The 12,064-nt window shown below is 40.5% G+C and overlaps 2 protein-coding genes and 1 pseudogene across 2 annotated transcripts; 2 read left to right on the forward strand and 1 right to left on the reverse strand.

Moving 5' to 3' along the window:
• Positions 1 to 327: 327 nt before the first annotated feature.
• LOC118330708 (chymotrypsin B-like) lies at positions 328 to 1,991 on the forward strand. Its single transcript, XM_035665360.1, has 7 exons — positions 328 to 391; positions 471 to 574; positions 667 to 746; positions 1,095 to 1,176; positions 1,255 to 1,435; positions 1,526 to 1,659; positions 1,745 to 1,991. Exons 1-7 carry the CDS (start codon positions 340 to 342, stop codon positions 1,904 to 1,906), a joined length of 795 nt encoding a protein of 264 aa, XP_035521253.1. The 5' UTR covers positions 328 to 339; the 3' UTR covers positions 1,907 to 1,991.
• Positions 1,992 to 5,189: 3,198 nt separating this feature from the next.
• On the forward strand, positions 5,190 to 9,513 carry LOC118330706. The gene is made up of 7 exons (XM_035665358.1): positions 5,190 to 5,473; positions 5,540 to 5,625; positions 6,005 to 6,123; positions 6,392 to 6,514; positions 7,756 to 7,926; positions 7,995 to 8,287; positions 8,935 to 9,513. The coding sequence occupies exons 1-6, from the start codon at positions 5,405 to 5,407 to the stop codon at positions 8,279 to 8,281; spliced, it is 855 nt and encodes a 284-aa protein (XP_035521251.1). The 5' UTR covers positions 5,190 to 5,404; the 3' UTR covers positions 8,282 to 8,287; positions 8,935 to 9,513.
• LOC118330711 lies at positions 9,469 to 10,616 on the reverse strand (annotated as a pseudogene).
• Positions 10,617 to 12,064: the final 1,448 nt, after the last annotated feature.

Raw genomic sequence — 12,064 nt, forward strand, 5'->3', positions numbered from 1 at the left:
AGAAAATGTTTCATTAGTTTGTTTACGTAGAAACAGAAAAATATATTCATAATATATATATCATAAAAATGTTTTATTTTTCTGTAGTTATTTTACTAATAAATTAATTAGGTTCTCTCATATATTGTTTCCACTGAGAGAAATGTGCTTTCTGTCTGCATAAAAAATGTCAGCCAATCAGAGAGCAGGAGGTCAGGGCGTGTGACTCGTGGGAACTGATAAGCAACTGACGGCTGAGCTGGACAAACCAACGGCCACTCTGATTGGCTGACAGCCAGCAGGGTTCAGGGATAAAAGAGCAGCTGAGTGCTTCAACAGTTCATCATCCTCATCATCACCATGGCCTTCCTCTGGATCGTCTCCTGCCTCGCCTTCGTCAGCGCCGCTTACGGTGAGACACTCGATTCATGTTGTATTCATGTCAGAAACAGCAGAATGGTCCTTTAATCTGTCTCCTGTCGTCCTCTCAGGCTGCGGTACCCCCGCCATCCCTCCCCAGGTGAGCGGCTATGCCCGCATCGTCAATGGCGAGGAGGCGGTACCTCACTCTTGGCCCTGGCAGGTGTCTCTGCAGGTGAGTATTCTTTAAGCCCCGCCCACTCAGAGCACAGATACCAGTCGATTCTTCTTCTGCTGTTGCTTAGTGATGGTTTGTGTTTCTTTCAGCAATCCAACGGTTTCCACTTCTGTGGAGGATCTCTAATCAACGAGAACTGGGTGGTGACCGCCGCCCACTGCAACGTCAGGTCAGTTCACTTCCTGTCTGTGGCTCATTGGCTCCAACTAAAGACTTAAAAACACCCCACAGTTACTATTATTATTATTATTATTATTATTATTATTATTATTATTGAATGGTGACGAACAAAAACAACAACTTTTAGTGGATGCACTGTGACGGACGTGTTCGTCCAAAAGGATTAGCTAATTAATTTTGTTGCTGATTGTTGGAAAGAGTTTTATTTTGTTGCTGTTGAGTTGTTTTGTCAGTGGAATCTTTATATTTGTTGTTCACTGATTAAATTCATAAAATCACTTTTTTTACAACTGACCTGAACAATGTTCCTGTTTGTGAACTTCCTATTTCCTGTCAGGACCTACCACCGCGTGATCGCTGGAGAACACGATAAGGGCTACGGCTCCAACGAGGACGTCCAGGTGCTGAAGCCTGCCAAGGTTAGAACCATCCAGCAGCCAATCAGGTTTCAGAACACACCTGTCTCCCCCCACTGATCTGTCCTCCCTCCTCCCCAGGTGTTCACTCACCCCCAGTGGAACCCCCGAACCATCAACAACGACATCTCTCTCATCAAGCTGGCAACCCCCGCCCGCGTGGGCACCAACGTGTCCCCTGTCTGCCTTGCTGAGTCCGCTGACGTCTTCGCCGCTGGAATGACCTGCGTCACCTCCGGCTGGGGTCTGACCCGCTACAATGGTGAGGCTGTTCTCAGAGAAGGTTACAGTGCTTTTACTGTGAAAGGGAGGAGGAAGTGTGTGTAAGTGTTTGTATTAATGTCTCCCACAGCTCCCAGTACTCCCAACAAGCTGCAGCAGGCCGCCCTGCCCCTGCTGTCCAATGAGCAGTGCAAGAAACACTGGGGAAGCAACATCTCCGGGGTCATGATCTGTGCTGGAGGAGACGGAGCCACTTCCTGCATGGTGAGGCCCCGCCGACCTACCTGACACACCTGTCTCACCTATGAAACCTGTCTCATATGTTAATTTATTTGTTTGTTGTCCCTAGGGCGACTCTGGTGGTCCTCTGGTCTGTCAGAAGGACAGCGCCTGGACTCTGGTGGGTATCGTGTCCTGGGGAAGCAGCCGTTGCTCCACCTCCACTCCTGCAGTCTATGCTCGTGTCACCGAGCTCCGTGGCTGGGTCGACCAGATTCTCGCCGCCAACTAAACACTCAGAGGCTATGCCTCCAACACCGGCCCGTTGGTCCTTCAGAGTGTTTACAGTGAATGATAATAAAAAACTCTGAACATCAGCAACTGAGTTTGTGTCCTTTCAGATTGTACTCTCACTTAGACAGCAGGGGGTGCCAAAAGATCCATAGTTCATTTAGTTTGAAAAAAACTGGACCATTCTGAGGCCTTTATTGGACCATAAGAGAGGAGAAAGACCCAAGCCAGACTGTTATGGTTGATGGTCCAAACCTTTATACTGTACAGGGTGCTCTAACATGTATATTTTATATTATTTTTATATTATCTTATATTATATTATATCATAGGAGAAATTCTTCCAAAATATCAAGAGTTGCTAGTTCTCTTTAGAAATACAGACCCGAATGCGATTAAGGCAATGCAGAATGGCAAGGCGCCTGCCTGATGGGACCCTCATAGAGTTTTATAAAGTTCCCTAGTAAATTGTCTACAATTTTACTTGATATTGGTTAATACTCTTTTCAGTGCATCCCTCCCCACAGACACTGACTGAAAGCATCAATTACCTATTGGCTTAAGCCAGGTAAAATAACACAAGAAATGCGGCTTTTTCATATCGGGCCCATCTCCCTCTTAAACTGTACTGAAGATCTTGCCAAGGCCTCTTGACTTCATGCTTAGATAACCACAATGCAATGACTAATCTCTGCTACCAGAACTGGGTTTTATTGGGGGCGATCATTCATTTACAAATATTCCGCCGGCTATTTGAATATTTATTCACCTCCTGGCGCCAATCGGTCCCCGAGGTGGTCAATCGCGCTTGAATGCAGAGAAAGCCTTCGACAGGTAGAGATGGGGATTCTATGTTACATGTTTAAGAAATTTGGTTATGGTCCTAACTTCATCTCCATGCGATTAAAATCTTATATACCTTCACCCCAAAGCCTCAGTAAGTTACAAATGTAGGCGCTCTCGTATTTTCAGCTGTCAAGAGGCAACCGTCAGGGCTGCCCTATCAGCCCACTGCTTTTTGCCCTGTCCATAGAGGCGCCTTGTCCATTTTCACCAAATCATTACCTCCTCGTGTAAGTTGGAATTCATAGGGGGGGGGGGGGGCATAGAGTTTCTCTGTACGCAGATGATTTATTAATGGTATGTATCAGACCCCTTTTCAAGTGCCCAACACATGTGATTCATGCCTTGAGGAGATTTGGTGCTTTTTCTGGGTACAAACTGAATTTAGTAAAAGTGAATGTTACCCTTGTTAATGACCTGCTCTTCAAATACAAGCAATGCTCTAAAGCGCGTTCCAAGTCAATGTCTTAAAGGAATTGGCTTTAGATATTTGGCGGCATTAACCATTACAAGGGACATACGAAGCTTACCAGAAAACTTCTATCTGCTATTTGATGAAAGTCAAATCAGACCTGGACAAATGGAAGACACTTCAACCTATCCTTTAGCAGGAAATATGAATTGTATAAAAATGAATGTGCTCCCCAAATTTCTCTATCTGTTCAGTGATATTCCACATTTATCTCCCTAAATCTTTCTTCAAATCTATTGATATTAATCTTCATTTCATTTATATGGGGTGGGAAGAAACCTAGAATACGACTAGAACTGTTACAGAGGCCTAAAATGCAGGGTGGCTTAGCTCTTCCAAATCTTTGTCATTATTATTGGGCCTCAAATGTTCAAAAAATCATGCACTGGCTCCACACTCCTGATACAGACTGGTGCCATTTTGAAGCTGCATCTTGCACTTCAACTTCTCTTAGAGCCCTGGTCACCTCCACCTTTCCCATCTCTATCTCTCAATTCACCAACAATCCAGTAAATCCATAAATACCCTCAAAATATGGTTTCAACTTAGACGTAGCTTCGGGTTTAATAATCTTCTCCATCTAAGTCCCATACATAATAACCATCTTTTTCTCCCAGCTAGATTAGACTCCGAATTTACTCTCTGGCAAAGACAAGGCATTTACAAATTTAAAGATATGTATATAAACAGTATTTTCCCTAGCTTTGATGACTTGTCACATAAATTTGACCTCCCTCGGTCTAGCCTGTTTCGATATTTCCAAGTTCGCCACTTCCTTCAGCATCATGATCCCAACTTTCCATATATACCATCACTTTCAGGTTTAGATGCTCTGTTAGAAACTACTTTCAGGACTTATTTCAAGAATCAACAACTGTATATCTTCTTTTAAAAATACAACTCTTGCAAAGATCAAGGCAGACTGGGTGGATGAGCTGGGAGAGGACTTGGAAGAAGACATTTGGGACAGCGCTCTACTAAGAGTGAATGACAGCACTTCATGTGCCAAATTAAGTATAATACAATTTAAGATCTTACATCGCATCCACTACTCCAAAGCCAGACTTGCTAAAATATACCCTGACACAGATGCAAGCTGCGACAGGTGTCGAACCACTCCTGCCGACCTAACCCATATGTTTTGGTCGTGCTCAGCCCTAGCATCCTATTGGTCTGCAATCTTTAAAACAGTGTCAGAAGCTCTTAATATTGACCTACAACCCAATGCAGTAATGGCCATATTTGGTACTACAGTTTACAACATTGCTTGCACGCAGAAGAATTTTATTACATTGGAAATCTAAAAATCCACCTAATGTATCTCTGTGGTTTAATGACCTAATGCAATTCATACAGTTAGAGAAAATAAAATACACTCTCAGGGGGTCCAGGGACAAATTCTTTTCTGTCTGGGATCCAGTGCTGAAATATTTGGGTAAGCTTAAGACTGTGCCCACTTAGCAGCCATCTAGCATTTACAGTTGTGATATTCATCCATGAGAATTATAGTGTGTAGTACACAACTTCAACAATGGTGAGCCTATGTTTATATGTGTGCTTTTTCTTTTTTTAATTATTTTTATTGTTATTATCACTGTTATTATTATTGTTGTTGTTATTATTATTACTATTATCTTTTCTACTTCCTGGATGGGTGTCCTATATGTTCTGGGGGGATCATATAAAATGCTCCAAAGTTCTTTTGTGAATGTTGTATCTATGTGTATATATCCTGTACTGTCAGTGCTCAATAAAAATACAATTTAGAGAGAGAGGAACAGAGGTCAGTTCATTATGGGAAGTCTCCCGGCAGTCTAGGCCTATAGCAGTATAATTAAGGTATGTTTCAGGACTCACCTGAGCAGCCCTAAAATATAAGCTTTATCAAAGGGAACGTTTAAGCCTATCTTAAATCTTGGAGAGTGTCTGCCTCCCGAACGCACAACTGGAAGCTGTTTCACAGAGAGGCTCTGGCTCCTGTTCTAGCTTTTAGAGACTATAGGAACCACAGTAGCCCTGCATTCAGAGAATGCAAGTGTTATATGGTAATAGGGTACTATGAGCCATTTTTTGTTTCTGACACATTGGAAACATCACTGAAAGTTAAACTGACCTTTGTCCTCTCTGTGTGTCTTGCAGGGTGTCTGCTTCTTCTTCTACTGCGTCTTTAGCAGAGAGCTGAGGATGAACCTGAAGCAGATATTGATCAGGAAGAAGACGAGTGGAGAACTCAGGAACACCTCTGTCCTGATTGTACGTCCACTCATTAAACACATTTAGAAGCTAATGAACTCATTAATGACAATCTTCTCTCTGCAGCGCTCTCTGAACAGGAAGCAGTCGTTCTGTGGAGATGAAGGTCTTTATCGTACCACCATCGGAGAGTCCACAGTGTCTCTGAACAGGTGAGCTGATTCATTTCTTGGAGTCCTGTAGAAAGTTCATCCGGCTTGTTATCCAGTGACGGTCCAGTAGAAGAATACTCTGTAGAGGAGGTTGGTTTTCTAAGGCCTGACCAGGACCCAGTTCTTTAGTCTCCTTCAGTTACAATGACAGGTGATCCCAGCGACAGGTAGTCCCTGCTGTCTGTGAGTGTTATCCACCAACAATGTAATGTGTGAAAATTGTTCTCTATCGTACTGTATGATGATTTGCTATGGTGGCATGCTCAAAACAAAACACTGCTCAAAAATAATAAAATAAATAAAAGAAAAAGTTGTGGTTGAGGAGAAGCTGGAGATCGTGAGTGCTCTGATGTTTACTGTTAATCTGTTCTTTGTTTAGAAACAAAGAACTGAAGTGCCCCGCCTCCTCCACCTCCTCCACCTCCAGCAGGAAGTGTTTCCATGGTAACAACAACAACAACTCATCAATCTTAACCCGGAAACAGTTCAGAAGAAAAGGTTTGTGTTAGGGCTGTAAAGATTGACGGATATGAGTCGGAAGTTATAGATACAGCTATATTGGTACACGGACGCCTGATTGGATCTAAATGTACCAGGAACCAGCTGATGGTCTGATTCTAAAGTTATGAATCTGTTATTAAGCTTTGCTGCTAACAGCATCTGGATCTGCATCTTGGATCATCTTCGATGTTTGTACCCAAACAAAAAAAAAAACTGCATTAGACAACCAATTTCCAATGTTTTAAAAAGCTTTCTGTGTTTTCAGACTCTGACAGTTCAGACAGCAGCTCTGACGCTTCATTTCACTCATCGGACAGCGAATATGAACGATGGAAACATGAGTGGAACAACCAGAGACAAGAAGAGCAGAAGACGAACCCACTCCAGGGTAAAATATATCGTTAACGCCTGGAGCCGATCCCAGCTCAAAGATTTTATTGATTCGTCTGTATGACGAAGACTTCCTGATAGTATAATAATCTTCAGTAAAAACATGTCAATGTGAAATCCGGATTAATGATTTTTAGTCGCCGAAAAGTCGTGAAAGTCAATTGATGACGCAAAAAACTTGATCAAAGTGTCAGCTGAGTTGAGCTGGTTTCACAGCTGACTGTCCATGTCAGATGTGTTGCGCCTGCAGAGTGTGCAGGAGGAGGTATTCATAATAATGACTGTAAACTTTTCAAACCACAAAACTAACAGATGAAAGTGTTGGATGATCAATACAACCAAAATCCCATCTAATTAAATCCTTTCTGACAGAAAGCCCTGATGGCAAACTAATACTCCCCTGCCTCCACTTCCCATTTATAGGCTTTGTTATGCTGCCACCTGGTGGACATCCCAATACACTAGAACGCAGTCAAACTATTGGGACAACTGTTTATTTTACTGCTATATAATAACTTAACTACTTATGACAAAACACGATCAATATCAGCTGATACAATTGATTGGCAAAAGTTTTTATTTATCTGCTGTCGGCTCAGATTCCTGTGACTTAGAATTATCTAGAAACATTAAACTTGGTCCAATAACTGGAAATCAGAATCAGAAATACTTTAATAAAATGTGTGTGAAATGATGTGCATGTGCTTCCCAACAAAAATGAGCCTAATTGGCCAGATGGTGGGGCTGTAATAAAGGCCCAGCTCAATGTGCTCTCCAAAAAACAAATTTTTGCTCTCTGCTCCTGAACCATAGGTTGGACTGCTACTACATTTCTTACCATCTGTGTTGTTTGAACCCCAGAATGGCTGCTTGTGGCTATATTTATTCTTATTCTTATTCTTATCCCCCTACTTATTCTTATTCTTATTGTTTAGATTGAACAAAAACCATTAAAGTTCCATTAAAGTGAAATAAAATACTTCGTAAAATCATGTATTTGATTTATAAAAATACAAATGTTTATAAGACCTGATTCAATTATTTTAAATGAAATTTTATTTGTATATATTGTATATTTATTTGATTACAGAAGTTATCTCAGGACCCTTTTCAAATGGAGCATGTCTAAACTGTCCTCACTATAAAATTATTTACAGAGACCCAACGGTTCCCACCATGAGCAAGCACTGATCAATAATGAAATGATAAATGATAAATGTATTGAATGAATTCTTTCAGCTTACTGGCCGGTGGTTCCTCCCACAGTCACTGACAGTGAAGGAGGAGGTGGAGGAGATGAGGAGGAGGTGAAGCTCCAAGTGGAGAACAAAGTCAACAACCAATCAGCAGCTGAAGACGGAGCCCTGCCCAGCTCGCCTGACAGCAACCAGCAGCCAATGAGACGACGAGGTGAGGACCTTCTGACCAATTAGGACACTCCTCTGAATTTAGCAGATGGTAACGATGTTTGTTTTCAGGGATTTTAAAGACCAGGATCCCCCCTCTCCCCCGTCCTCCACTTCCTCCTCCGCCTGCAGTGATGGACAGAAACCGGAAGTACCTCCTCAGTGAAGCCCCACCCCTCTTATTCAAGGCCCCCTCCACTCCAACAAATCGCAGCCTTGATCGGCAGGTCACCGGGGGAAACAGTCATCCCATCTCTTCCCCTGATGCTGCAGACACGCCCACTCGCGTCACCATGGCAACAGCACAGTGGAGTCACTATGGCAACCAGAACAAGGCTAACGACTGCGGATGGAGATGAGTCTGAGTGAGTTTCTGTTCACTGTCACTAAATATGACCATAATAGGAAGTAACAGATATCAAAAAGTCATAATGACACTAATACTAGCACGCTTAAAGGAGATAATCTGAGTTATGTTTTTATCTTCAAAAATGTGCGAGTTACAATCATCCAAAAAAGTACGACAGACGAAAAAGAATAACTAGAAAGATAATGCACAGCTTCTGAAAGAGTCCCACGTCTGGAAATACTAGCCAAAATGTGTCCAAAAGAGATAACGAAATAAAGTTAATATTAATAATATAATTATTGTTACTATTATTTGAATCAAATAGACAGACTTCTGCCCTGTATCTACAGCACTGACCTCTGCACTGACCTCTGCACTGACCTGATCTGTAATATTGTAGTTATAACGGTCCAAAAAACATAGAGGAGAAGAAGACAAAAAATTATAATCTCAATAAAAACAATCACAATAAAGGTATAACAGTGTTTAAATAATTGATATCTTTTATTTATTTATTCACTTAAAATTCAAAAAGGTCAAAGTCCATTTGGTGGAAAATATTTAAATATATTTTCTTTCTGAATGTAATTGTGTATGGTGTAAATGAAATTTTGACTGTCTTAAACTTCTCTTCATTAATCTGACTTCCTGTTTAAATTGCAGCAATGAAACATCCGTCTGAAGTTTCACTCAGGGACCTGAGAAGAAGAATCAGCTGTTATCATGAAGGAACAAAGGTTGATGGGTGACAGGATGTTTGACACGGAGGTCACATCCTGTTGTCATTAGGCCGGCAGCACTGGACCTGAATCTATTTCTAAAGTTTGACATTTTAATATTGGGCCTCATGGAGATTGACTCACTTTTGGAGCCAGCCGAAGGTGGCCGTTAGAACTAGATTAATCTGTAGCCACAGAAGTTGCTGATTGTGTTTGAGTAGTGGAGGAGAAGAAGAAGAAGAAGAAGAAGAAGACATTCAGGGAAATCTATTTTTATTTGAAAGGTATGTTTTTGTTTTTTATGTAGAGATGATTTTTTTATAAACTTTTGTAAAGCATACAACTAATGTATATGTATGGTTTTTAAATCAAGATCTGATTGTAAAGTTAAATGTTTTGAATTTTTTTTAACAATCAATTAACCCTGTTGCTACCCTGTTATGTCTCTATATGTAATGTGATATCCAGTGAGTATTTCATTGGGTTCAGTGTTTATTGAACACAGCAGGCCATAAATGTTGATTCAAACATAACTTTATTGCTATATTCTGATTGTTTTCATGGTAACTCTAATAGTAAGAGTCCATGATGCGTCTCATGCTCATGAACCTCATGTTGCTCATGCCCATGTTCATGAAGTTCCTGTACTCTCCAGGCCTCATGTACATCATCCTGCCTCTGTAGTTGGGCTGCTCGTACATCAGCCAGTGTCCGTCCATCACGTTACATGACATGCAGTTGGACATGCGGTAGCGGTCCATGATGTTGTCGCAGTCGTCCATCAGCTCGTGCATCATGCCTCCAAAGTTCTCCCTCTCATAGATACAAATAATTGTAGGAGCCACGGTGCTGCAACATACCAATAATCAATCATTAATCATCAATCAGCACCTCAACTCTTCTCCTGTGATTAGTCAGCTCATACTGATGTCAGTGCTGTGATTGGCTGTGTCGTTACCATGGGGATCATACGGCAGGACCTGATGCAGTCGCTCATTCCCATCATGCTCATGTAGTCAGCATACTCGCCCCTCCTCAGGAAGTACTGGTTGCCCATGAAGTTGGTGCGGTCGTAGACCATGAAGCAGCCTCTCTCCACCCTGCAGGAGTGACACCTGCTCAGGTAGGATGACATGTCGGCACAGTCGCTGCTGCACTCATAGGAACGACCCTGGAAGTTCCTGTCCTCGTAGAAGACCACCTAAGGGCAGAGGAACCTTCCTGTCAAACAACTAAAACTCACAAGTATGTGCATTATACTACAATACATACTACAATTTATACAATAATATATACCACTACATATAGAAAAATAAAAAATACGTATATAATATAACTAGAGTTTAGTTTTTAGTTAGCTTAATACAAAACCAAGGTTATTATAGTTCACAAAAATTACACTAAAACTAAGTAAAAATAAAAGTTTTCTGCCACAAAAAAAACCAAACCCTAACCCTTAAGGGAAAAGGTGGGGAACCACTGCTCTAAAGTAGTGCTTGGAAAAATGCCTGCTTGTGTCTGAAATGTAAAGTTCTTTTTAATATGTGATATGTATTATTTAGTCATAAACTAACTGAAGTTAATGTTTCTCACCCTGCCCATCATGTTCATGCTGCTGGATGTCATGTTGCCTCTGTGATTGCTCAGCTGGTTGCTGCTGCTGCTGATGTCGCTGCTGCTGATGTTGCCGGTTGCTGTGTGTTACCTGTGCGGCAGCTGCTGCTCTTTATAGCACCTGAGCAGCTAAAGCCTTTTGTGCAAACAGCCTGAGCCAGCAGCATGTCATAAAGAGACGCTCAGTGTTCGGCATTTCTCTTAGAAACTTCATACAAAGAGAACAGACAGCAGCTGTGTGTCTCCTTCAGGCCTCTGTTGAAAGGGCTCCACTATGCTTTCTGGAACAAAAACCTGAAGACAAAACAAAACCACTGCATTCACACCATATATATCAGAACTGTGACACTTTCTGCTCTTATTCACACATAGTGTTTGTCTTTTATTCACACTTTTATCTCACCATATTGAAGATTTTGGGACACATGAAATATCGGTTAGGATATAATTGAACTGAAGGTTTTCTTTCTGCTATTTATCTGATATTTTAATCTTCAATCAAAGAGACATCAGAACAATAAAACCAACAATCAGTTAATCTAACTAATTGAATCCAAATGTTTCAAATGAAAAATTTGCTTTAAAGGAATCAGTAACACAAGTTACAACACATTCTACATATATACAGATAACATTTTTTATTCATGTATTTGTTTATTTGTTCTTAAAGTCTGTTTAAAGAATATTTCTGAATTTCATAATGTTGTATGATGTTAGTAATAGACAGACATCACATCACATCACGATGTGATGTCTGTCTAATACTAACATCATATAATAGACAAATATTACTTTCTACAGTAACTAGTGGTGTAACTAATTACTGATAAATGCCAGTAATAATATTACTTTCTACAATTTTTGGAATCGTGTAGGAAACTAGTTCGGAAGACGGAGACATTCAACAACTGGAAATATTCCATTACTTTAACAAACAAATCTAGATTTTAATCATCGTCAGTCTGAATTTTGTGGGTAGTATAACTAGTAGTGTCACTGTAATGTAAAGTAACAATATTAGTTTTTAACAGAGTAATGAATTATAAATAGTAAAGACACTGAATCCCAAATTGTTCTTGATTTTTGATCACTGTAGGAATGAATGAATGTGACCTCTGTCAGTGTAAAGCTTTTTGAGAGGTCAGAAGACTATAGAGAAACTCTATCCATTTACCGTTTAAATTCAATTCAGTTCAGTTTTATTTGTATAGCACCTATTCATAACAGACGTTATCTCAGGACACTTTTCAACCAGAGCAGATACAGATATTGATCACATTATACACAGATATTGATCACATCATACACAGATATTGATCACATTATACACAGATATTGATCACATGATATACAGATATTCAATTCAATGCAATTCAATTAAATTTTATTTGTATAGCACCAATTCATAACAGAAGTTATCTCTTCTTCCCTAGACTGAACTCATAACATTATTTACAGAG

The sequence above is a fragment of the Morone saxatilis genome, unplaced genomic scaffold, assembly GCF_004916995.1.
Source record: "Morone saxatilis isolate NCDOM2014 unplaced genomic scaffold, NCSU_SB_2.0 Contig2, whole genome shotgun sequence".
In the NCBI taxonomy this organism is placed as follows: Eukaryota; Metazoa; Chordata; class Actinopteri; family Moronidae; genus Morone; species Morone saxatilis.